This window comes from Monodelphis domestica, chromosome 1 (assembly GCF_027887165.1).
Source record: "Monodelphis domestica isolate mMonDom1 chromosome 1, mMonDom1.pri, whole genome shotgun sequence".
NCBI lineage: Eukaryota > Metazoa > Chordata > Mammalia > Didelphimorphia > Didelphidae > Monodelphis > Monodelphis domestica.
Genome location: NC_077227.1, coordinates 480,547,364 through 480,573,459, shown reverse-complemented (window position 1 = coordinate 480,573,459; position 26,096 = coordinate 480,547,364). Strand labels below are relative to the sequence as shown.

At 43.7% G+C, this 26,096-nt stretch overlaps 1 protein-coding gene and 2 non-coding genes across 11 annotated transcripts in view; 1 reads left to right on the top strand and 2 right to left on the bottom strand.

Annotated features, from left to right (window-relative positions):
- Window positions 1-1,084: 1,084 nt before the first annotated feature.
- On the bottom strand, window positions 1,085-1,146 carry MIR352 (microRNA mir-352). Its single transcript, NR_162838.1, has one exon. It is a non-coding gene; the product is annotated as a microRNA mir-352 (primary transcript).
- On the top strand, window positions 1,088-1,147 carry MIR1388 (microRNA mir-1388). Its single transcript, NR_162837.1, has one exon. It is a non-coding gene; the product is annotated as a microRNA mir-1388 (primary transcript).
- Window positions 1,148-12,036: 10,889 nt separating this feature from the next.
- UCKL1 (uridine-cytidine kinase 1 like 1) overlaps window positions 12,037-26,096 on the bottom strand; it is a 35,452-nt gene continuing 21,392 nt past the window's right edge. For 7 of the 9 annotated variants that reach the window (XM_007475500.3, XM_007475498.3, XM_007475501.3 and 4 more), the window contains exons 6-15: window positions 25,802-25,991; window positions 24,567-24,628; window positions 19,013-19,032; window positions 16,189-16,287; window positions 14,825-14,918; window positions 14,318-14,380; window positions 14,021-14,143; window positions 13,676-13,783; window positions 13,105-13,261; window positions 12,037-12,344 (exon numbers count right to left, since the gene is read on the bottom strand). In XM_007475500.3, coding sequence (XP_007475562.1) covers window positions 12,268-12,344; window positions 13,105-13,261; window positions 13,676-13,783; window positions 14,021-14,143; window positions 14,318-14,380; window positions 14,825-14,918; window positions 16,189-16,287; window positions 19,013-19,032; window positions 24,567-24,628; window positions 25,802-25,991 — 993 coding nt within the window. In that variant the 3' untranslated portion in view covers window positions 12,037-12,267. Of the gene's footprint in view, window positions 12,345-13,104; window positions 13,262-13,675; window positions 13,784-14,020; window positions 14,144-14,317; window positions 14,381-14,824; window positions 14,919-16,188; window positions 16,288-19,012; window positions 19,033-22,252; window positions 22,270-24,566; window positions 24,629-25,801; window positions 25,992-26,096 lie in introns of all 9 variants that reach the window. The other 2 variants (XM_007475499.3, XM_001375633.5) reach the window with 1 other exon arrangement.

The window sequence follows — 26,096 nt, the reverse complement described above, 5'->3', positions numbered from 1 at the left end:
TGTTAAACATGTACCATTTGCACATATATTATGCATAATAATGCCTCTATATGTCTCCATAGGCTCTCTTCACATGTTTTGTAAAAATATATAAGGGGGTAGCTCAGTGGATTGAGTCAGGCCTAGAGATGGGAGGCCCTGGGTTCAAATATGAACTCAAATACTTGCAAGTCACTTAATTTTCATTGCCTAACCCCTCTCCTGCCTTGGAACCATTTCACAGTATTGATTCAAAGACAGAAGGTAAGGGCTTAAATATATATATATATATATATATATATATATGCACGAAGAAGACCATTTACTTTCTTCTAAACTTCTATCCCCTCAGCCAACTGGATTTCTCACTTTTGCTTTTATAGAGCAGCATGTGCATCAACCAGGATGTGAATTGGATGAATTTGTTCCCCAAACTACACCCTCTCACTGTTTTATCTCCCTCTTCATCAGATAAACACAAGGAAATACAAAGTACATACATTTGACCAAAACTGTTCCCATGGCTGGCCCTTTCTGTCTCAGAAAGGACTAAAGACCAAGGAAATGGAGACATCAGTCAGAAAGGTGTCCCTTGGCAAAGGCTAGAGCTGCACCTCAGAAATTCCACCTCTGAACTCAAGCTTTGGATTTCCCTTCCTCCCCAATTCCCCCACTAGGACTCAGAAGGACATTGTGAAAAGAGGGCCCCAAAGCATATCTTTAGTTCTATGATATGTCTTTTAGAAGCACTATTTTAAGGTTGTTTTGGTAGGATTCTGGGAGCAGTTCAGGCTTTCAGTGCTACTAAGCCACCATCTTGGTACCTCCAAATATCTGTGGGATGGCATGTGGTTCAAGTCCTTGATGGGGGGGAAAAGTAAAGTGAGGATCAGCTTTTGGAGAGTGTAGTAGAGATTCCCTGGGACTTATTTTTCACTCAGGGTCATAGTAGCCAAAAAATCTCAGCCTTTTCTGATAATCAAGTCATTGTACTGATCCCCTAATCTTTGGAAATACAAACACCCTCCAGGTCTCCCCCCACTCCATCCTGGTTACCAGCAGCTTCAAGTGTGGAGTCTGGGATTGGAGGTCTGGGGAAGGCACCTCATGGGCTGACAAACCTGAGATTGACCCTGAGATTCACCATTCTCAGGTTAGACAGTCCTAGATGCACCTTCCATTGCTTCCAAACCACTTTCTGGTAAGAGAGACAGACAAATGAGTCGACTTCAGTTGCAAATCTCATCCTTACCTCCACTGTGGAATCCAGGTTGGGTGAGTATCCCATAAATGTCCCTGAGAATGAATCCAATGAAGTGCAGCATCTGAAGCATAAACCTTTTCCAGTTCCAGGAAAGGATGATAAGATCTTAGCCTGACCAGGGATTATTCCAATAGTACATACAATCCTTGACGGAAGGGTCTGGGTGATTTTTAAAAGTTTTTGTATTCCAGAAATTAACACAGTCCCTTGCTTTGCTTAATTGAATTGAACTGAATTTCACGTCCACTGGAAAGTGGGAAATAAATCATCTGTAATTGGATAATTCTCATCATCAAATTAAGGATTGGTTGTGTGCTTTTTTTTTTATTTAAAAAATTTGGTTTTTTAAAAAGTCACAGAACTAAGGGAGAAAGTGTTATGGAATATGAATTCCTAGGGCTTCTCTGCCCTTCACTGTCCTTTCCACCTTTCCATGTCCCCCTCTTTGTTACTACCACCTTTATTCCTTTGCTTTAGAGGCAACTAATGATGAAGTAAATAGAACACTGGCACATTGTAGGGGCTATATAGATATTTATTCCTTTCCTTTTCTCCTTCTGCTTCACTCTTGACCTACCTACCCACTTTTCAATCTCCCCCTTCCCCATCATCTGAGTAATCAAGAATCCCACTGACACATAGCACCCAGTTTGAGTTGTTTTAAGGGAGATGATGTTGTTTAAGGCCAGAGGTGTCAAACACAGGCCTGAGGGCTGACTGTGGTCTATAGCACTCAAGAGTGGAGCTGAATCACACTAAAATATAATTGGGAAATATTTAACAAAATAAGTAAAAATTCAATAAAATATTGTATTTTAAAACTAGATAGATATGTAGTCCACAGTGATCCTTATGTTAGTTTAACGAACCCATGCTATCTAAATTTGACCCTACTGCTCTGGGAACCACCATTATTTATCCAGAGGAAACTGCAGAAAGTCAGAGATTCCCAGGCTCCTATTCCCATGGTGGATACAGTGTGTGCCTTTTTTTCTTTAACATAAGGGCAACCACCTCTCTTCCCTACTCTCTCTGTCCCTTCCTCCCCCACCAAGTCTTTCAAGTTTATTTTCCCCTCTCAACCACCCACCCACAAGATATGTTCATCTAAATTCCTTCCACATCTCTGACTCAAAGTATCCCAAACTGCACTCTTCAATTTTTCCCCTACCCCAAATGGGAATGCACTGTGGCTTGTCAACATCCCTTCTCTTCCAGAAGCACAGGCACCTCTCTTCCTTGCACTACAGATTCAATCTCTGGGGGGAAACAGAAGCATATCTATATTGTGGAGAAATAAGGATGGGACTTAATCACAGATTATATTTCTGACCCCATGGAGAACCCAGAGGACTATACCACCTTTATCAAACTGGCCCTGGGAAAGGCATGGCTGCATTGTAGTGTGTATGTATCAGATTAAAACAAAACCCTTACTTTCTGTCCTAGTAACAAGTCTAGGACGGAATGGCAAGATCGAGGCAATGGAGGTTAAGTGACTTGCCCAAGGTCACACAGCTAGAACATGTGTCCTTTTGAACCCAGGACTTCTTTGGGTCTGGTGTTTTATCCACTGTACTACTTACCTACCCCAGTGTATCAGATTATTGATAGAGACAATTTGTTGTTGGGGAGGGGAGATTGAAAGTGTCCAATCAGAAACCATGGCAAGAAATTAAATTAAGGGTAGAGGATGAGGGAAAGAAGTGGCTTTGGGATAGGAGTAGGGCATTTGGGTCCTAGTAGAGACTTGGAATGAATGACTACCCCACGTTTTGCTTGAGTTTCTTGACATGGTAAATGGGCATTCTAGAGCTTAGATTTGCAGGCTACTTTTGGATTCACTAGACACTTTAAATATATCATCTCATTTGATTCACTACAACCCTGGGTGAATATTAATAGTGCAAGTGTTATCCCTGTTTTATGGCTGAGGAAATGGATGCTTATAGCCACACAACTAGCATGAGGTGAGATTAAGATGTGAATTCCTGTTTTCTTTAAAATCAGTGGCTTCCCCTGCTACTTCATTATTAAGTGATATAACATCTAAAGCACTTTGAAAACATTAAAGTACTGTCTAAATGTCTGTGCTTATTATTATTGTTATTATTATTATCATCATCATCCCATTTCTTATTTTTCCATGGAATTCAGGTAGAAATGACCCAAGAACAAGATTATATCCTTTTACTGTTTAAATTCAATGATTTATATACCATTTCATATACTGATTTTTAAAATGGCTTTTGTTGAGGGGCAGTTACATAGCAAAGTGGTTAGAGCTCCAGGTTCGGGGTCCAGAGGACCTGAGTTCAAATCTGCCTTCAAATACTTCCTATCCAGGGCAAATCACTTAACCTTGATTGCCTAGCCCTTGGCACTCTTTTTTCTTAGAACTGATACTAAAACAGAAGGTAAAGTTGTTGTTGTTTTTAAGTGGCTTTTGTTGATTTTGTTGTTGCTGCTGTTGTCATTTATAGTACCAACAGGTATCTCAGTGGATAGTGTGCTGGGCATTTAGTTGAGAAGACCCAAGTTCAAATCTTACTTCTGATAACAGTTGTATGATCCTGGGCAAATCAATTAGCATTATGTAGATGTTTCAGGCAAATCCCCAGCCTGTAAATATGAAGTCCCAGATCTGCATTGGTGGAGGGGAGTTCTCATTATGGGAAATCACAGGTCTTTTCTGTTTTCTCATATTACTGTGCCACCCTTCCTCTCTTAAACCTCCCTGGGCTAGACTGGATGTTTCTGAGACTAATTCAGTTAACTGGAGAAAGAGAGTTGCCCATTGGAGAGGGCCTCTGCCAATAAATGGCACTGAAACTGTGGCCAGAGCCCTTAGATTTTAGCTCAAGATAGGTCTGGCCAGCTCAGAGTTGCCAAAGCCAGGCTATCATTTCAGATTTCTGGGGCATCATTTGAGTATAACAGCACAGAAGTCAGAATTTTTTCTCTTTGTTTTTCTCTTTGAGTCTTCCAGAGAGTGGACTCTTTCAGACTTTTTGTTTAGGAAGCAGAGAAGATAAATGCAATTTCCATAGGCTGGGTTATCTGCTAACCCCCAGTAAAGACAATCTGACTGTCTCACTCTCCTGAGTTTGGCCTCTGGAGTTGGGCTCCCCTATATATAAAAATAGTTTAAATCCCTAGGCCAGGAATATAAGTATTTAGAGCAGTTCTGGCTAGGCCAGGAGGGCTTCTACCGTCCCATGTGGTACTGGAAGGTGATGGCGGAAGGAGGTAGAATGGAAGAAGGGAAAGGGCGGGAAATATTAAGACTTTCTTAAAAGATGCACACAGAGATGAGGATTGGAAGTTTGGCTCCCAAACAGAATCCAGTTTCAAATTCTCATGGCAAAATGGGGACCTTCACTTTGGGGATGATTTTTTGGGGGGTCTCTAAAATACCAGGCTCAAGCCCTGAGCTCACAAGCCTACAGAATTTACCTTCCTAGCGTTTCTGTCCTCACCATCTTCACCGGGGCCCCTGAAGACCCAAAGATAAAGGGCAATTGCAGATGGAAATATATGGGGGCTGTGCTCAATAGATACTCACGTTCCCTCAGCTCTGACCTCACTGGACCCATAGAAAGGTTTCTCCACGTCAAGGGGATGGTGTGGAGGGCCATTTTGCATAAATATAGAGGAGAAAGGTCTTCTGAAGAACTCAGGGTCAGATCAATGGCACAAATCTTTCCCCAGAAATATGTTTTGAGTGATAATACCTGTAAAACCCAGATTGAATTGCTGGGCAAGTCTGGGAGAGGGGAAGGAGACAGACAATATGAATCCTCTAACTTTGGGAAACATATAAGGAAATTTGTTATTAAAATAAAATAAAGATAAAACATACAAATCTTTCCCTAGACTAAATCAGAGCCTTTCCCTCCTTCCGAGACTGTCCCTGCCCCATGCCCTCCTCTCAGGCTGGGGAAAAATTTGACCCAGAATTCCTTCACTTCTACCCCAAATCTGAAAAGAACCCTGACCTCCCTCCCAGAAGAAAGGAGCCAGAGAAGGGGGACTCACCGCGTCCTGCTGAATCTGACTGCCTGTCTCTGGTCTCTGTGTGGCTCTTTGGGGCTCGGGTCCTGCCCTTCTGCTTCTCCCCCTCTTTTATGACAGCCCCCCCCCCCCCTGCACCTAGCAGCAAGATGCCGCCCAAAGCGAGCTGCAGGCTTCCTGTCCCAGCCCCGCCCCCCACCCCACCCTGGGCAGTTTCCATGACATGGCCCCGGGCCTTATGTGGCAGAGGCCCCGCTGAGGGCAGAAGGGGGCTCCGGTGAAAAGGCCTGACCACTGGGAAATCAGAGGGCCGGCAGCTGGAGGAAGCAGCTCAGCAGAGCCCTAGTATTTGGGGAGGAAAAGCTGTTATTTCTGAGACTCCTCCTTTGCCACCCCTCTGAATTCCCATAGTCACGCCAGAGAGAGACTGGGTCAGTGTTAGCTGCTGTGTTCTTGGGCCAAAGAGGAGAGAGGGCCCTGGCAAGCATTTCGTCCCTGCAAGCTTTGGAGGAGGCCTTTATGAGAACACCAGGGGGTGAGAAAATGAAAAAAACTCCCAATTCTTAAAAATGCTGTTCTAAGACCTTTTCTGTGCTAATACACTCAGGACTGGAAAAGTTTATCAAGCCCTTTGGGCAGAGGCCTAGGTGATTTCTTGTCTGGGTTATGGGAGACAGATTGATTTCCTTTTGGGTATGGATTGGACAAACTCTCCTGTACCCCATCCTTTCATCTTCCTGCACTCTTGAAGTCCTTTTTATTTTATTTCATTAATTTTATTTTGTTTATATCATTCATTGTTGTAGGTGAATAATCTTATAAAAAACAAAACCCCAAATCATAAACCCAAATATACGATTGAAAAATTGTAGGCTTTCATCTGCATTTCTGACTCCAGCAGTTCTTTCTCTGGAAGTGGATAGCGTTTTGTCACAAATCCCTCAGAATTGGGGGAGGGAAGAGGGGAGAGAGAGAACCTGAATCATGTAGTCATGGAAAAACACTTTTAAAATAAATAAATTAATTTTTTTAAGTCCCTCAGAATTGTCCTGGATCATTATATTGCTGTTTGTAGCAAAGTCTATCATATTCAATCATTCCATAATGCATTCCTCTTTAAAGTTCAACTCAAATGATATTTCCTAGGCAAGCCTTTCCTGATTTCCCTGTTTTTAGCAGAAATTACTTTGTATTTACTTTCTATCTTTTTCAACCCTTACCTTCTGCCTTAGTATTAATTCTTAGACAGAAGAGTGGCAAGAGCTAGGCAACTGGATTTAAGTGACTTGCCCAAAGTTACGTAGCTAGGAAGTATCTGAGGCTAGATTTAAACCCAGATCCTCCTGACTCTGGACCTGGTATTCTATCTACTATGCTACCAACCTGCCCCTTTCATGTTAACTTTCTCTTTTTATTTTGTTTTGTATTAACTTTATTTAGAATAGGGGCTGGATGTGCTTTGTGGCAAAAAAACTGGAAAACGAAGGGATGTCCATTGATTGGGGAATGACTGAACAAACTGTGGTATATGTTGGTGATGGAATACTATTGTGCTCAAAGGAATAATAAAGTGGAGGAATTCCATGGGGACTGGAACAACCTCCAGGAAGTGATGCAGAGTGAGAGGAGCAGAACCAGGAGAACATTGTACACAGAGACTGATACACTGTGGTACAATCGAATGTAATGGACTTCACTACTAGCAGCAATGTAATGATCCAGGACAATTCTGAGGGGCTTAGGAGAAAGAACACTATCCACATCCAGAGGAAGAACTGTGGGAGCAGAAACACAGAAGAAAAATAACTGCTTGATCACATGGGTCGATGGAGATATGGTTGGGGTTTTGATATTAAAAGATCTCTCTACTGTAAATGTGAATAACATGGAAATAGGTTTTGAACAATGATACATATTCTATTATCTTCTAATTGACTGTAGAATTTGGCCCAGAGAGGGTGAACCCCTTAACTGGAGTCATACAGCAATGAGTGAATCCAAAAATTATTCCACCAGCCCTTTCATCTCCAGGAGTAGGGTCAAGTAGGGAAGGGAATAGAAGGGATCAACAGAAACTTGAAGCAAGCTGCTTGTGGTCTCTGGAAAAGAGAAATAAAGCACCTGGATCTCTAGGACAAGACAGGGCAGGAAACCAGCAGAGGCTCATCCCAGGGAGTGTGAAAATTGGATCTTGTTCTGGCCCCTCTCTCCACCTTCCCCCACTTCTAGCCACTATAGTTAGTCTTATCAGGAAATAAGATTGCAAAAGGGAACCTGGAAGTCATGTACAAACTGAATGACCAAAGGAACATAATTTACAAATTGTTATTTTTTTTGAGTCATTTTAATCATGTCTGACTCTTCATAGCTCTATTTGGGGTTTTCTTGCCAAAGATATTAGAGTGGTTTGCCATTTCCTTCTCCAGCTCATTTTACACATAAAGAACTGAGGCAAACAAGGTTAAGTGACTTGTCCAGGGTCACGCAATTAGTCATTATGTGAAATCAGTTTTGAACTCAGGAAGATGAATCTTCCTGACTTCAGGCCTGGCACCATCCAGCTAATACTATATGACACAAATTACATAATTTAACTAAAATTCCCACCCTAGTAATATGTATCTCACTAGAAGAAATCATCTTGTTAAAATTTCTGGCCTAGGACCTGAATTCCAGACAAAAATCCAAATCTTCACAGTTCTAGACTAAGAGAATATCAAAAAGTTGATAAAGATCCAGAGGAAGAACTGTGGGAGTAGAAACACAGAAGAAAAATAACTGCTTAATCACATGGTTTGATGGGGATATGATTCGGGATATAAACTCTAAATGATCACCCGAGTGCAAATATCAATAAAATGGAAATAGGTCTTGATCAATGACACATATAAAACCCAGTAGAATTGCTCACTGGCTCTCAGAAGGGGGTGGTGGGAGGAGGGGATGGAAAGAGCATGAATCATATAACCATGGAAAATTTTTCTTAATTAAATAAAAAAAATTTTTAAGTTGATAATGACTTTGGGATGATGACTTTGGTGTTTTACCGATAACTTTGAGATGATTTAGATATGTTACTGAACCAATCCCAACGTGGCAAAGATAGGAGTTGCTATTTCCCCACCAAACCCTATGAGACCTCAAACTCCTGTTTGCCCCCTCTGCACAGCCCTCTCCCCTCTCCCTAGGGTCCGTGCTGCCTAGAACTCCCAACTCCAATCCATGGTTACAAGTGATATTCTGTGCCTCTGCTTCTCCCTCTCTCCATCCTTTTCCCCTGCTGGCTTTCCTCACCATTCCATTCCTGGTCTCCACAACACCATCTGCCTCTACCACTTTTCGACACATGTCGTCGTTGTGCCTTATTAAAGTGTGATTGCTATTTCATTTCCCACCACCAATCATAGTTTTTCCTGGAAAGAACCCAAAGACCCCGGAGTGCTTGCCCCTATTTCATAATTTATCCATTCATATCACCCCATAGCCTTTGACTAGCCTTAGCTTTGGAAAAACCAAAGAGGCCAGTCATAGATATGAAATTGAAAAGACTGCAAGTGTCGAATTCAACCCAGAGTTTCTGGTCAAAGCACACACTCAATCAACCCTACCTGGTCTCATTATGTCCTTCCTGAGACAGTGGAGGGGGCAGGGGAAGAGATGCTCTAAGACCTAGAGTGGCCCAAGTGACTCATTCGAGTAAGAAGCTCCCTTGTGGCAGAGCTGGCTGCTGGGGGGAGGAAGCTGGCCATGTGGTCACAAAGTGAGAAATGAGCAGATGGCCCTGGGTGGGAGGTCAAGGTTTCACCAGTGCAGCTCCCAGGGCTGGATTCCACCTCCCTCTGCACAAGATCTCTATCTCCTCTCTCAACAGGGCTGTTTTCCCCTGATGCTCTGGTCATTGCCAAATGAAAGGGGGATGGTCAGGAGAGAAGGGTGCAGGTCTCATCCCCCAACTACCCTCCCACCCACACCATTTTCCGCTGTGGTTGCCTGAAGTTGCTGTAAACAAATTAGAACACTGAAGGCTGAGGGAAGTCAGTTCCAGGCTCTTACAAGCTAGAACTAACTGGGCATCAGACTAGTCACAGTCCTGCTGGGTTCCCCCATTTTCTCTTCTTTGTGGGGAGAGAGGAGCAACATACACCCTGTTTAGGTCACACTGAGCTGATCATTGTTCCTCCCCATACCCACCTACACAGTGAAATCCAACAGATATTGTACATTTGTTACAACAATAACAAAAGGACACTATGCTAGGTACTGGGGATGCAAAGACAAAACAACCATCCTTGTCTCCAAAGAGCTCACTATTCAAGAGGGCCTCTCTCAGCCTCAGTTTCTCTATATGAATTTAGTTGGACTCGATAGCCCTAAGGACTCTTTGAACTCTAAATCTATTATCCTAAGCACATACAAATAAGTATGATGTAAAATGCTTTTCAAGGGAAAATTTGACAAAAGAACTTTTAATCTGGCCTCTGAGCCAGGCCTTGGAGGAAAGGGAGTTTAGCATTCAGAGATAAGGAGCAAGTGCATTCTAGGCACGATACATGCTTTTCTGGACAAGGAGGTGGGAGATGGCAGGATGAAATATAATAATGGCTAGTTGTGCATTTCAGTTAGAAGGTTGACTGCCCAAAGGGCCAGCTAGGTGGCACAATGGAGAGTGCCAAGTCAACTTAGGGAGATGAGTTCAAATTTGACTTCAGATACTTCTCTAGCAGTGTGATTTTGGTAAAGTTACTTAACCTTGTTTACCTCAATTTTCTCATCTGTAAAATGAGCCAGAGAAACCCCTAAATGGTGTCACAAAGAATGAACACGACAGAAATGACAATAACTATCTAAAGAGGACTACAAAGAAAAGTTGTCAAGTTAGGTTGGAATCAAGTTGTGAGGGGCATTAAGTGCCAGATATTTAATGCAACAGATATTTATGAAGTATTCTCATCAAGGTACCATGTAGACAGTGGGGATACAAAGACCAAAACAGATTCTCCAACTTCAAGGAACTTAACTAAAGAGCTTGTATTTTTTCTAAAGCAAAAGGGCTTTCTTTAATGCCTGTTGTTGCCAGTTCCCCTTCCAAATTGCTTTAAATCATTTTGTATTTGTATAACACAAATTACCTTTATAGCCTACATGTGTAATACGTAGAATTACGTTTGTACAGGACATATAATTTGTATTTTGTAAGTGCAGAATGTGTCTGCAAATGTTTGTATATTCTGCATAAATGTGTAATTTCTATAACACAAAGTTGTCATCAGCATATCTGTTGCTTCCCCAACAGAATGTGAGCTTGAGGGCAGAGCCCGCTTGTTTTTTGCAGTGAAGCCCCAGTGACTAGCAGAGAGCACGTCCTTCATGAAATGCTTCTGTTCCAGCGAATGAATGGATGCTTTCGAGAAGGGGCCAGCAGAACGTGGGTATGCAAATTACTTTGGCAGCTCTGTGGAAGATGGACTTACTAGTCCAAGCAAGAAGTGAAGATATAACTGGGATGGTGACCATGGAGGTAGAAAAAGCTTGATGGGAAGGACTGGTGGATACCAGCTCTAACAAACAGCACAGGGTCTCGGCCCCCCCCCCCCTTCTTTGGGGTGGCCCCATAGGAACCGATTGGGCAAATGCCTTTGGAGACAGCTTGGCTCCTCAGGCCGGGAGGGAGCCCCAACTTTGAGGCATGGGCCAGACTTTCTAGGAAGCAGCCTGTACCCATTCACCTGGCCACATCACCGAAGACTACTGCACACATTTCACAGGGCTGTTCCAGGAACACTACCTTGATCTACTGGCCTAACTGCCTCAACTTCCTTCCATTGTATGCCTGGATCAGCTGCCCGAGATGATAGCCCCATCTCACAAGTTCCCTCATGAGCACCAGTTACCAAATTTCAGTGTCCTGAGGTCTCTCTGGCCCAGTCCCTAAAGAGGAGGCCGAGGCCCAGGGGAAGGTAGGTCTCCTCGAGTGTCGGTTGTATCACGGAGACAACCGTGAGGATGAGGGCCCTCACTTTCCATGGCTGTCTCAGGCCCACGGAGGTATCTAGGAGGCTTCAGTACAGTCTGAGAGAAGTGGGGGATTCTGACTGGAACCCAGTGAGAACAGGCTGGGCCTTGACTCAATTGACAGGGATGGAAAAGCCTCCTTGGAGGCTGGGGGCTCTTTGCCGCTGCTCGGCTCAGAGAGTACGGTAGGGCAGGCCTCTGTACTGACCGGAGGGGCTACCCTGCCCCTCTTCCCCACCCCCATTCTTCACTGTTTCCCGGTTTCAGATCCAGTATAACTCCCCTCTGTCTCCCCACAAACACACCCACACACCCACACACAAACCCAAGGCTGTTGGCAGGAAAGAACTACAACCACATCATTTGAGATTTTGGGGGAGGAGGAAGACCGAGGCTTTTGGTGTATCAGACCTTGGGGGATTGCTGAGGCCCAAACTCCGCACAGGATGGGCGTGTGTGCTTTGCTCCTCCTAGCCTGGGCAGGATGGGCAATGGTCTCGTGCCAGGTGAGAGAATAATGGCCCTCGTACAGAGGCCTCAGAAGCACTGTAAAGCAGCAGGTGTGAGGGCACCAACAGCCCCTTATTCCCTCTCTTTTCCATGATCGATGCCATAGATAAGCTAGGGTACTAGCTGGGGAGCTGTTTGGTCCATTCAGGGCCCCCGGCCCCTTCTCTGCTTCAAGGACCGAAATTGGGGTTGGGGTGTCAGAAGGGAAGCTGGCTGCGGGAAAAGTCTTAGTCCACTGTTCTAATCCTACCAGTAACTTCAATTTGGTTAACATTTTTATTTCATTTTTTTAATAAAACTTTTGGAATAAATTATATTGGCAAAGTTAAATGAAAATATATTAATCTCTCTTCTCCCTCCGCTGAAAGTCCAGGAATCTGTGTGAGTCCAGGTTCTTCCACAGCCCTGTTGGGAGTCCCTGGAAGACTTGCCCAGGCAGAGGAGGGGTGTGATGAGAGAAGGCAAAGATTCCCTCGGAAGGCTGTGTGCTAAGTCGCAGCTAGCTCCTCCTCATCGCTCCAGTCAGGTGGGGCATCTGTCCCAAAGTAGCGGTCTCCGAAGTTCCCTGTAGAGGTCAGGAAGGAATGCCGTGACCAGCTATCCCCCAGACTTGTTCAGAGACAAACGAGAGAGGTCGCAGGGTCCGGCTAGAGTTAGCTGGGGAAGGACTAGAGCTAATGCCAAGGGGGCACAACCGGGCCCACAACGGAGCCTCTTGCTAAAAGAGACCCACCATCTGGGATTCTCGGGCCCCGGGATTTCTCTCAAGGTCACCCTGTGTCAAGAGGACGGGGAGCGTCCCTGAGATTTCTGTTTATCATCCACTAATACTAATGTAGACAGATTCTTATAAGGCCCAGAGGGGAAAAGCGACTGACCTAAGTTAGAGCAGAACTGGAACTAAAACCCAGGCCTTCTACCATTCATTAGATGGGGTTCTTGCCACTAGCCCATTTGGTCACCCCTATATTCTGCTGTCCATGACTGTGACCACCAGAAACCTCCAGTCTGACCAGCAGGCTGTTGCCTTCTTCTTCCCATCATGAGGTCATGGGGGGTGGGATGAGCGGATGTTCAGAAAATCTAGCCGCTCCCTCACAACACGAGTATTTTTAAAATCACTCCCAGCCCCACAAAAGCAGTTTGTGGATCACAGACCCCTTGGCCTTCCTTCGTTGGAGGAACCACTGCAAGCTGGGTCTCTTTTCCTGTCTGAGCCTTTCAATCAGGGCAATTCCCCTCCTGGAGCAGTGTCGGGGGGTTAAGGGGATCAAAGCTGGCTTGGGTCATGGGGGACTTTGGGCTGTTGAGGGAAGGGCACTCACCAATGCCAGGGATGATGCGGAAAAGGTCATTCACTTTCTTATCCACAGCTGTGGTGATGATTTTCACCCGGGGAAAGGCATAGGCCACAGAGTGGACACCCATCTCGGCCATCAGCAGTGAGAGCAGGAAGATCTTGTCTTCCGGAACATCGTGATCCTGAGGGCAGAAGATGGTGTGGGGGGAAGAGAAGATGTGATCCAGAGCCAGAAGACGTGGCTCCACCTGACTGCTGCTGTGTGTCATCTGTGTGACCCTAAGCAAGTCCCATACTCTGACCTCAGTCTCCTTCTAGGTCAAATCTGAAGAGCCAAAGCAAGTGATTTCTATTTTTTCCTTAGTCTTAAATTTTTTTATTTAATTAATTTAGAATATTTTTCAACGAAGCAGGTGATTTCTAAGGTCGGTTTTCACTCTAAATCCCCTGATCCAATGGTGGATCCCCCAGGCCCACTCTACACTTCAGTGTCACACCATTAGCTATGGCTGCCTGGGCTTGTCAGTAGTGAGGTCGCCTAGGGGCAGGGATGCTCCCCTCCCACTGCCGCCCTTGCATCTTCCTTATTTACTCACCAACAATACTCTCACGGCCATCATGGCAGCTGCCCCCGTGGACACCGTGCAGTCCATCAGGATCACATGGTCCTGGCTGATGTCCTTGGGGAGCCGGAGGTAGTGCAGCTATGGGGCAATGAGAGAAGGGAAGGCCAGGTCAGGACACGTGAGAGAGGGGAGGTGCTGCCCTGGCCTCTGTAAAATCCATCCCCATTCCCTTTCTCTTTGGGGCACTGGCCTAGGACTTTCTTATGTCCTCCACAGAAAGCCCAGAGGGACCCACCCTCCTCGACAACATCCGAGTTCCAAGTCTCATTCCATCCCTACATTCCCAGCAATAGTGGGGCCTCCCCGTGTCCTTACCTCTGGCTCACCAGTGAGCTGGTTGGTCTGGATGAGAATGGTGCCAATTCGGACATCCTTGCACACGGCCCGCAATGCTGGTTCCATGGTCTCCCCGGCCCTTAGGATGGACACCCCTGTGATCTGCCCCCATAGCAGAAGAAAGTAGGGAGTCTAGATGTGTTATTCAGTCTGAGAGCTCTACTCATATTCCAGTAATCTATTTAATTCTCCTTCATGCCTTTTGCTAGGTGGCAATCATTAAGGTCATTCCTCCCCTGACCCCCAACATGAAGTCAGGCCATTCCTATCACTTACCTGCTTCCCAGCATATGTTTTTCCTTCATAGTCCTGCCCCTGAGGTGTTTGGACCGTGCAGCCCTAGGCAAAAGGAGAACGAGAGAGAAGGCATTAGTGGAAGCCTAATCTGGCTGCCCCACAAGGTTCAATCCCTCCTCCTCAGCCATGTGAGGTAGTGGTGCCTTCAAAAGCACTAGAGATGTAACTTCCTTCCCATGGAAAATGAGTTCTTGCATCACTGCTACGGCCCAAGGGGGCCCTTAGGGGGTCCCCATTACTTGCCAAGTCATAGCCTCCTGGGTTTCTCCCATCAAACCAAAACCCTACAGCACAGGTCTGTTTGTTTACTTTCCAATTCCTTTATTAAAAAGATGAAAAGCTGATGACGATTCTATACATAGTTTTGCAAAGTTCACGTGAAGGAGGATCATAGTGATGCTATTAATACGCAGTACTTCTTAAATAAAGGGGCAATATGACAGTTCAGGTAAACAGGCTTGCAAAAAGGAAGCGAGGCATACTCACTTGGAAGGGCAAGAAGGAGAGAGCATGCTCAATGAGAAGTCTCATTAGCCGCTTTGAATAGAAGATGAACTCATCTCGACTGGTCTCTTTATCCCTGGAGAAGACATGAGCTAAGTTTAGCAAGGAGTGTGAGGGAGGGAAGAGAGGGCAGGTGGCATCACTTCTCACCTACAGACGAGAGGGGATCCTACTCTTTATGCCAAGATAATCACATGGTAGGAAGTTAGTAAGTGTTGAATCTAACTGAGTATTGAAAAAAGCCATTGAATATATCATTGAGTTCCCAGACCACTTCCACTTCAGAGCCCTCTCTTCTAGAACCATTTCCTGGTGGTTGTCCCTTCAGTATATCGGGTTAATGTCCAGTTATGAGGCTGATGGGGGGAAGAGCCGAATTCCTCTGCAGGCAGGAAGGAAGCAATCTTTCTCAGACTTAAGACAAGTACAGTTAGGGCAGGCCTCTGGAGGACCTGTCTACTGGGTGGTCCCAGGCTCACCAGGATCAAAGAATCTCAGAGATAAAGGAACCTTGGGAGGCCATCCAATCCAACCCAGCTTCTCCAGAGACAATTTCCCATTTCATTTCATATTACTCCTCTGACTCCTGCAGTCTCCATTCCAAATTAACCATGTCTGTCCTCTATGCTTTTGCATGACTTGTCTTCCATGTTTAGAAAGAATCTTACTCCCTCTCCATCTAGTAGAAATCCTAGTTTCTTTCCAAATGTATCTGAAGAGCCAAGTCTTCCACAACAAGGCCTTTTCTCAATCCTCCCAGTCATTAGCACTCTTTCGCTTCTGAATCAACTTTGCATTACTTGGAACATGTTTGTTTATATACATACTGTATCTCCCTGTCCCCAGGAGAATGTAAGCTCTTTGAGGGCAGGGGCTGTTCCCATTTTTGTCTTTGTATTTCAGCACTTAAACCAGGGCCTTTTGGCACATAAGTCATTAATATGTTTGTTGAACTGAAGGAAATCTCTGACAGATGGCCACTGTCTGAAGATCTGAAAAGTGGATTCCACTTCAAGACAGATTCGAACTGTTCATATCAAATCGAAACCTGCCTTTGAATATTTTAGAAGAAATACCCTGGAGGCAGAGAGGCCCCAAACCAAAAAGCTCTGTGCCTACAAACCAAACAATTGGACATAAATTCACCCAAGCCAGGGGATTAGACTGGTTGAAAAGGAGAAAGCTCTAGAATAATGGCAGTGACACCTAATTCAACAAGCACCATGGGCCAGTGCTTGCAGACCCTGTACTGGCATCTTAGAAATGAAGACCCCATCATGATCAAAGAAAACTGGCCTCTTCCTCCTGCCATCTGAAATAGGAATTATACCAGCTGTTCTAGATACCTGATGATGGTGTGCATCCCCCTCACTTGGGGGGTGCTCTTCAGCACACTAAGTGTCCTGGGAAGAGGGTGGCACTGGTGGGCTGAGGCCAATGCTGCCCTAGAAATCAAGGGAAAAGCAAGTTCATGAAAGGCCCTCAAGGGAGAGGCAAAGCCACATTACCAATATTAGCCAAAAGGAAGGGCAAGAGGGAAACTGTTGCCAAACTATCCACCCCAGGCACATGGTCTTGATCTGTCCTTCTAGGTGATACAGCAGAGGTGGTATGGTTGCATAGTATGTGGATTTAATACATAGGAAAGCTGACTCTTGTAGGCCAAGCATCTAGTAAGCCTTCCCCTAACACCCAAATTATTCCATTAAAACAATCTAAGACCTTTGGTCCCCTCCAGTTGGAACTGAATCATCTGGTGACTTGACTCAAGCAGGTTCCAATTCAAATGAGAAACTATGAGCATGCTTCTTTGGAGGCAGGGGTGAGGCACGCCTCTCAGCTAGAAACTGAAGGGCCTCAGAACTATAGCCTTAGATGATGACAGTCTAAACAGTCTCCTAACTTCACTATAGACCAGAATGAGACAGTTACATTTTGATACATAGCCCAGATACTCCTCTGAAAGCTGTGTTCATTAAGGTTAAATCCAAGGAAAATACATCCTAACACCTTCCAAAGCAGAGTTTGCCTTTCAGAAAGTGTTGAAGGCATTGCCTTTTCAAATCAGCACAGGAAGCTTTTTGTACTGGTATTTTACCTCTATTGGGCTTCCATGAGCCATCACCTTTCTCTGCAGCTCTATGGGAAGGGAAGGCCAAGTACTCACCAGGTACAATAAATAGGACCTCAGCTACCTGCTATATACATTGGGAGCATCACTGGGGGTAAAGAGTTGGGGGTGGGATTAATGAACACACAAGCCAATCATAAAGCAGCAAGGTAATTAGGCAAGAAGCAAGGAAGGGAGAGAGTAGGAATATCCAATTTGGACATACTAGCCTCCACCTTCTTGGCCAAGCAGATGCAAATAACAATAGGACTTAATACTTGATAATGAATCCTATCTGGCAGGCAGTACCACCATGTTATCTTTGATTTTTATGTGACTAATCCATGTGATTTAAAGGAAGCTCTTCCCTGAGCCTTGCCCAAACATAGGCATGTCTGTATATCTACTTTCTAAGTGAGGAAGCCTCATGAGGAGGGGAAGGTGACAGTGAATCAGCTACTAAGTCTGGAAATAATTCCTCTTTGTAGCCCAAAGGCAAGATTTAGGGGACCTGTTACAGGGGCAGGTAGGAAAAATGGTCAAATGTGATTATTTAGTAGTAATGCATGGTGAGAGGGTAGGGGGTGGGGAACAAAAGATAAACTTGTACCACAAAGACCAGGAAACAGTCTGCTTTCAGTGGTACATTCTCAGCTATGCTGGACAGGTCCAAATGACAAAGCTTATCACCTCTAACAGCATAATGTCAACCAGAAGACCCGTAAGAACTTTAATCTCCTGGGATTTTAATTGTGAAATAGAAAGAACACCTCAGTGGGTCAGGAAGTAAGCTGAACCTGGTTGGTGAGGGAGAATTGTAGTAGCTTTCTTTGCCCACTCTGACCCACCCTTCTTCCCACCCAAGAAGCAGAATTCTTCAACACTCTCCTGATTCCAGCTTGCATAGAAATTAATCATAAGCTTATGAGTCCTAGCTTCTTGAAAAAAGTTACTTTGATTTAGTCCAGAAGTTTCCTGTATTCAAATGGACCAAAATGGCAAGATATTGGGGCTGGAAAAGGCAATGAAAATTGAGTTCCTGGTCACTCCTCAAGAAGACAAGCGCCTCATTCCATTAAAAAAAAAGAGAGAGAACAGCAAATGACAAAAATAAGAACCACCTCCCCCCAAAAAAACTGTTCAGTGTAGGTTAGTGACCTTTCTAAACTGTCACAGGCAAATATCATCACTACAACCTAGGACCAAACAAGCATGATTTAGGGAGATTTATAACTTAAAAATACAAATCAGTCTTGTGCCTATGATTCTAAAAAACATTAGGGATGACTTTGTTGTTGTTCAATTTATCATCTAATTACTTATTTGGAATAAAATTCTATGGTGTCTGGGCAAATTTTTCTTGGGAATGAATCACAATTCACCCCCCTCCTTCCCATTCTTAGAAATGGAATGGAAGGAGGAAGAATTCAAATAAGAGAGAATCCCTGCTTCAGGAGGCACCAGGGAGATGGTAATGGTAGGTCTGTCAGAGCTGTCCTAACTCCATTTAATCAGAGAATAGACCTTTCTTTCTCTTTCCACAGAGGGTAAAGAGTTCATTCTTCTTCCATTAACCAGATTGCTTCTGTATTCTCCAGAAAGGGCTAGATCTAAGCACTCCTCATAGATAATGCAGGGGCTCCCCAGTTCTAATCTGTAGCCTGTCTGAATCCAAGTTCTCCTACTACTCCATGCACGGAAGTGTTAAGACTATAGGCTGGGGCTACAAACCCAGCACGTGTGCTGCCTGTGGGCTTCCATAGGAACAATGGCAGTGGAGATATGGAAAAAATGAGCAACAGTCCTATCTGGCTCTGGCTCAGATCCTGAGTGGTTTGCCTGCTTGGTGTCCTAAAAAAAGATCCTGGAGAGGGTGCTGCAGGCTATGCCTGGGGATGTGCCCTCCATGCCCTACTGTGGGCCCTGTGCCCACGCATAAGCACACGCACACACAAAACCCCACATGCAAATAAGCCCAGTCAAGGAGAGAGGACAGTGGCCCCAACTACCAAGCTAACACAATTAGTATCATAATCAAAAGAGTGCAACTTTTTCCTCACATATCCCAGCGCAGCTTCCTCTGCTCACCAGATCGAAGATTATGTTCAGGGAAGGAACAAGGCAGGAAGCACATGGGGTTCATTTAAACAACAACAACAACAATAAGAGAACAAAAAGAAGAAAGCTATTTAGTGAGGGCTTTGAGGGTCACTCTCCATAAGGGTTCACACTGCTAGTCACAGGACCCGGTTCCATCGATCATAGACACAGCCTTACAATGGTTTTATCTGAACAGCCTTTGCTTCCTCGATGCCACAGAATCCAGGGACCTTCCAAATACCACACCTACTCAGCTAGGGGTCCCAACCCTAAGCCAAGTGTCTGACTGGTAAGGGTTGATCCTAGAGGTTTGTTTGCCTATAGTTAGCTTCCATGTGGTACCTATTGACAATGGAGGCCAAGGGAGAGTAAGGAGAATCTTTAGTCACCAGGCATGTATCTACCCAAGAAAAGTCAGCAGCTGCAGACCACCCATCCCAAGCCTCAAAGATTGGACTACTTCTAAGCCACTGTTTCCTAATCAGTGTGCTGATGCATGGCAAAGTGGTCCCAGATGTACCAAAATCCTGGAATCCTCTGGGACTCTTGGCTATATTCTAACAAGAAGGTAGAAGAGGAGAATCATAGAGGAGAGGATGGTCAGAAGAGAGTAGGTATATGTGTGTATATATTTGGAGAGAGATGTTCCTACAGAACACAAAGTTGGGGCAGTAGTATACTGATAAACAAGATGGCCACCCAGAGGAAGAGAGAGTGAAGCACTTTCCCAGTACTTTCTTAGAAACTGAGAGAGGCTAGGAAATTCTGCAGAACGGACTATGAGTCCTCTGCTCTTGCAGACTGTCCACTGATGGCCCACTCTGCTGATGTATCTGCAAGGGGCCCTCGAAGGAACTTCTTCCAAGCACAGTAATCATACTTCCTGTGTCTGAAGAAGGTACTTGGGGCTTCCTGCCACCACTTCCTGGTGGCTGACCAATGAATGGAAAATTCAGCAGGCTGTTCTCAGGCACTCTCTAAAGGTTTAAACTTTGGAAACTATTTTCATTTTTTTCTTTGCTAAACAAAAACTTCAAAAGGAAACAAAGAACAAATTTTTAAAAATCTGAGATGTGACCAATTCTCAGAAAGTGCCTCTCAAAGGCATCATGCAGTTTTACAGGAAGCAGACCAGAGGCAAAGAGCTAAGCAGAAGCAACGAAGACTCCACACATTAGAGGCATTTCAAATACATAGTGGGCTTTTATGGGTGACATATCTACCATTAAACCAAACCATCAGTGTAGATTTCAGTATCTAAAACATGGCTCCTCCCCATGAAGCATGATGTTTTAGATTGGAAACTTGAAGACCATGAGTTCTAATACTACTACAACACTAACTCCTATTATCAATGCACTTTCAGGACCAAAATAAATTCTTAAATTTAACCATGAAGGTATAGGTTAATATAGATGTCTTAGAGTACATCTTTCATAGTAATAGACTTTGCTGCTATAAACTGTAGGCTCAAATCTAATTCCAAGCTAATTCCAAGCTTTGATTCTAAAATCTCAAAGCTTTTTTCAGTTGTGTTTTCCAGTAAAACTACCTAAGAGAATCCCTCATGAACACCCAGAGGTGAATAACTCTAATGATTCTGAAATGGTAACAATTTCTTCCTACTTACAATGGTGTTTTTTGGGAAAACAAGTGACCCTGGAGGCTAGGCCTATGAGAAGGGCTGCCCCCTGTGCCTTGTTTATTTCAATAATAACTGATCCAAGTTTTTCTATATATTTTGTTATGGTTGTTGCTTAAATACAAAGTTTAAAGATTAATTAAAGTCACTAAAAAGATTTTCTCCAAGAGGCCTATGAAAGACTTCACAGACAGCTAAGGGGCCAGTTCCAAATGTACATGTATAGGGAGGTCAGATCTTTCTCTGAGACCTTCAGGGACTTTACTGCCCAACAGGCTTTGCTCTCTGGGAGATGGCTGAATTTTTAGGGTCAGATAAGAAGGGGATGGTGGCGATGTAGGTAGCTGTACTGTTTAATCCCCATATGACTACACTTCCCTTGGACTATGGCAGACAGTCCTAATGGAGAGTCTATCCCATAAATGGAGGAGTTCCAGGCCAATAACTTGTTTTAACCTCAAGTAACTTTTGCCACAAAAAGGAATTGCAAGAAATTTACTATTTTTTTCTTCCATATTGAAAAAATTACATTTACTCTTTAAAATGTCTCACTTCTAAAATCATGTATTAACCATTAAAGCTTTGCCATTAGGCAGCCAAAATTTCCTAAAAAGGAGACAACCCAAAGCATCTGAAGAAAGAAGCTTCATGTTCACAATGTTTATGAACAAAATGTTTTCTCTGCAAATGTAACAGGATCCAAATAGGAAAAATTCCAATTTGCCTTTTTTATTTTTTAACTTCCACAATTGAATTTTTTTAAAATGAAAGGGGCATATACTTCGTACTGATTATAAGACAAAAGGTAAGGGTTTAAAAAGAAAAGAAAAAATGTAGTAAGACTTTTGGGGGACAGCTTTTGAGAGCCAAGCCTAGAAACTGGAGGTCCTGGGTTCTAATCTGGCCTCAAATACTTCCTAATTGTGTGATCCTGGGCAAGTTACTTAACCCACATTGCCTAGCCCTTACTGCTCTTCTGCCTTGGAACTAATACATAACTATTGATTCTAAGACAGAAGGTAAGGGGTTAAAAAAAATAAAGATCACCTCTTTGGCAGGGAACACTGTCACAAAAAACAAAGCATGATCTTGTGTTCCATCTCTGAAAGGATTAAATAGTTATTGTCCACATGTGTGAAGAAAAAATAAAGCTGTTTGCCTCTTTGAAAAGGCAGAGAAAGACCTCTTGCCCAGATTGAGCCTTTGGAGGCTGGGTGCCATGTCAAAAAGAGTAACAGTGGGGAAGCAAGATGCAATAGATTCTAGCCTTGCTCAGTCAATGGCTCACAAGGCAACCATGAACAAATCTCATTCCCTTCCTGAGCTACCATTTCTTCCTTTGTAAATTCGGGTGCCTGGCCTAGATGCTTGGTGAAATCCCTTTTGGTTTGGAGATTCTCATTCTGATCACTCAGTGATTCTATCAAAGAGTAAAACCAACAAGGACACTGGTTTATTTAGAGATAGATGCTCAGTAACATTAACCTTTCCTAATAGCTCAAACCAGGTATTGGAAATGCCTCACTTGTTGCAGACAGGACAACATTAAAATTCTTACCTGACGCTGAGTTCACGCTGTGACAGCAACACAGAAAGACAAAATGCAATTAGGGTTACACATTATTAATAGCCACAGAGGCATTATTTTGCTTTTCAACGACAGAGAAAAACACAACTGAATCTCACATGTAATCCTCCTTACATTACTCCTATAACTTTTCCCAATTTTGAAGGTTTGAGCTTTCTTAGTCCATACAACAAGCATGTGGCTAAAGCAGAACCACATTTGAGGGACTAGGGAACATCAGGCCAGCATGAGAGGACGGAGAAGGTCAGCCACTCGCTTGGTCAAGATCTCTTCTGCTCCTGGGTCACCTGGTGAGTAGCCTGGGGATCCAGGCCTTCCAACTTCAGCTTCTCCCTCCCTTTCACATGTCTTCTGATGTGACAACAGGATTCAGGCTAGAAGGTGATTGGTTTCTCTAGAGACAGTGAGAAATCTAATACAATGTCCTGAAACTGTCAATGGGAGGCTGAGCTGAGAGGCCAGAAAATCTACAGGACTGCCTCCTCACAACCCAGTCAACCCTGAATGTAAGGAGGAGTCAATTCTACAGAGGCAAAGTACCACTCATTGTTAAGCACATTCACTGCTGAGGGTGGGACTCTGGTGGCTGGAACAGCTAGCCAAAGGGGCAGTTCCATAAATGTTTGTGGACTGAATGAACAATAGCCTCAAGGCTGAAAGAAATGCATCAAAAAGTATGAAGAAATCTAGCAAAATCAAAGTAGTGACTCCTGAATAGCCTAGTTGTAGTTTATTTGCAAAACTCTGAAATGACTACTTGAAATCCTCTAAATTAAATGTTAAACTTTACTGATCTGACACTCAAAGTATGGGATAATTCAGGCAGGTGAAGAGGAGGCAGGGATAAGGGTCTGTATATGGTGGAGGTTTTCATCAAAATGAGTCCCTCAAAGAGGTCAATAATCTTTGCAACAGATTTTAGGACATGAGAGACATCCACCAAGACTAAAATTTAAGTGAAGCCTGATTATAAACAAAAGGATGAACTAAATGGACACAGGAGAACTTGGAGGCAGTGTGGTACAGAGGAAAGAGTTCTGGACTTTATTTGGGTCAGAGAGACCAAAGAGACCTCTGTTCCAGACCTGCCTCTGACATTTACTAGTTGTGTAACCATGAACACAACATCAGGTAAATTGCAATACTTATCTCACAGGGATGTTGTGAGGACCATGAGATAATGCACGTAAACAGCTTAGCCAACCTTAAAATGCTATATCTATATGTCAGTGATTATGATGATGATTTGCTATGGCATCTGGGATTATTAAAGGTCTAGACAGCTTTAGGGCTCTTAAGAACAGCCCTTTAGTCATTGTTCTCTGATCAACATAAGTATTAATAAGACTGATAAGGCATTTGTGTGCCAAGATGCAAGTATAACCAGAAATGGTTACATTACCATATATTAGACACAACATAGTTTCAGAAGGTTCACAGAGTGTTCCAGTACAACAAAAAGTTAATACTCCCCTCCAATGCTTCCCATTCATTTTTTTCTTAATAACCCATATCTGTCTTCATATCAATTCTAAGACAGAAGAGCAGCAACAGTTAGACAATTTGGATTAGATGACTTGATTAGGGTCATACAGCTAGGAAGGACCTGAGGTCAAATTTGAACCCAAATCCTTCTGACTCCAGACCTGGTGCTCTATCCACTGTGCTACCTAGCTGCCCTTCTCCCATTCATTCTATTTTTTTTTAATTTAAAAAAATTTATTTAATTAACCATTCACTCTTGAAAGAAAAAAAATCAGGGTTTTCCTCGAATAAACATTTTTTAAACATAAATCATATAAATAAGTCAATTCTGAGAGATGTTACATTCTCAATTTATTCTCTGTTACCTCTGAGAGACACAAATCCCCATGACCAGAGAGTACCAATGAGCACCTAACATGCCAGGGATCAGGACTAATGAGTATAGAAAAAGCAATGATGCTAAAGTGTTTGGAATGTTTATCTATCCTTTTAGGATGTGGGCAGTAAAAATGTACTTTGATAACATGAATGACAGTGATGACACATATGGAGAAGGGTTGGAGGAAAAATTGGGAAAAACTTTATATCCTGCAGAATGGAGGAAAGGTACAACACTCTCTGGTTTCTCAGGCTAGGAGAAGTGAAGGAGACAACTCTGGGGGTGGGGAAAAGAATCTGCCAGGATTTCACCCTCACATGGATTTGAGACAATGAATGAGGCAGTTCCACATGGCCAAGGCCCAAGCCTGTTTTGAACTGAGAGCCTTCTTTTGACCCCTTTGGCTTTCTCAGAGCTTACCTCTTCCAGCTGGCTATGGACATGCTGAACAATCAGATCAATGGCCACAGTATTTCCACTCCCTTTGCGGACAAGAGAAAAAAAAAGGTGCTCTCGGTTAGAGTATTTTTAAACACGAAGAAGAAAAATCAGATCTTTCCAGGGGAAAACTTTAATTACTTCCTTTATCCACCCTTTCACCACTCATTTCACATCTGCTGCTGAAATAACTGTAAGAAATAATTTCTTTTGGGATAGGGGAAAGTAACAGGCAGAAATTATTCTTGTGTAATAATTATACAAACTCAAAAAGCTTCACTGGCAATTAATCGGGGGCTTCTGTATAAAAAGATTGCCTGAGGTAAATTCTTAAAAAAGAGCAAAAACTCCCTGCTCTCTCATCCATTCTCCTACTCCTTACCTAAATAAAGTAACTGGAAATAAAATAACAACTTTTTTCCTGTATGACTCCCAGAAGGATCACTGCAGCCAGCAGAGGGCCAGGCCACTGAATAGTTCCACCGAGAAAAGGTATGCAACCCCTGGTTTCTAGTTCAAGGAAAAACTAGTGGCTTTCCATCTCAATTTTCTGTTTTCTACTTTAAGGGCAAATAATGTGATAACTGGATTTTCTCCACAGGGATCTGAAGGAAACATGCTTTAGAAAAGGATTGGCCTGTTTTCATATGCAGAGGCAGAAAGACAGTGGAGAATATAGTCACCTACCATTCATCTAACCAACAAAAATAATTAACCACTAAACAACAATCATTCATCAGAAGATACTATGAAAGAGAGCCCAAATAAAAGGCCAAGGAGAAGAAGAGGGGATGAGTGAATAGTTCCCAGAGGGTCCAGAGATATGAACGAGATAGGTCCTAGAACCTGGGGCTACTGTAATACCCTAGACAAGTGGATCAAAGGAAGAGCATCAGTAGACAAGTTTGGCAAAGACAGATCCAACTGCTACTCTGTGTTGGGAGCACAAGTAAATAGCAGGAGGTGCAGAGTCATAGTATGGTCACTGATTGGGGAGAAATGAGGAGGAGAGGAAGAGCCCAAATTCTGGGAAGACCTGAGACTGTAGCAAGACTGTAGTCCAATGGCTGAATACCAGAAGTGGCCATAGGTCATTATAACAACTTTACTCCCTCCTCAGCCCTTGGGGAGTGCCAGGGATAGTCTAACTTCCCTCTTTTCCAGGGAAGAGCAAAGCTGCTTCAGCCACACTCTGCCTGGCACTTGCATTGGCTCACCTCGGGGAACTACAATGTCTGCAAGTCGCATGGTGGGCTGGATGTACTGGTCAAAGGCCGGCTTGACAAACTTGTTATACTGTTTGATGACCCCCTCAATGTCCCGGCCTCTCTCACTGATATCTCTTCGAAGCCGTCGCACCAGACGGATGTCCGAGTCTGTGTCCACAAAGATCTTCATATCTAAGAGCTAAAACATGAGATTGGATAAAGTGGCATTTTTTCCCCTAAGGGATAGCTCAGTGGGTGATACAGGTACAGATAACCTCACAGGTGCTGATTTTAGAAAGCCTAG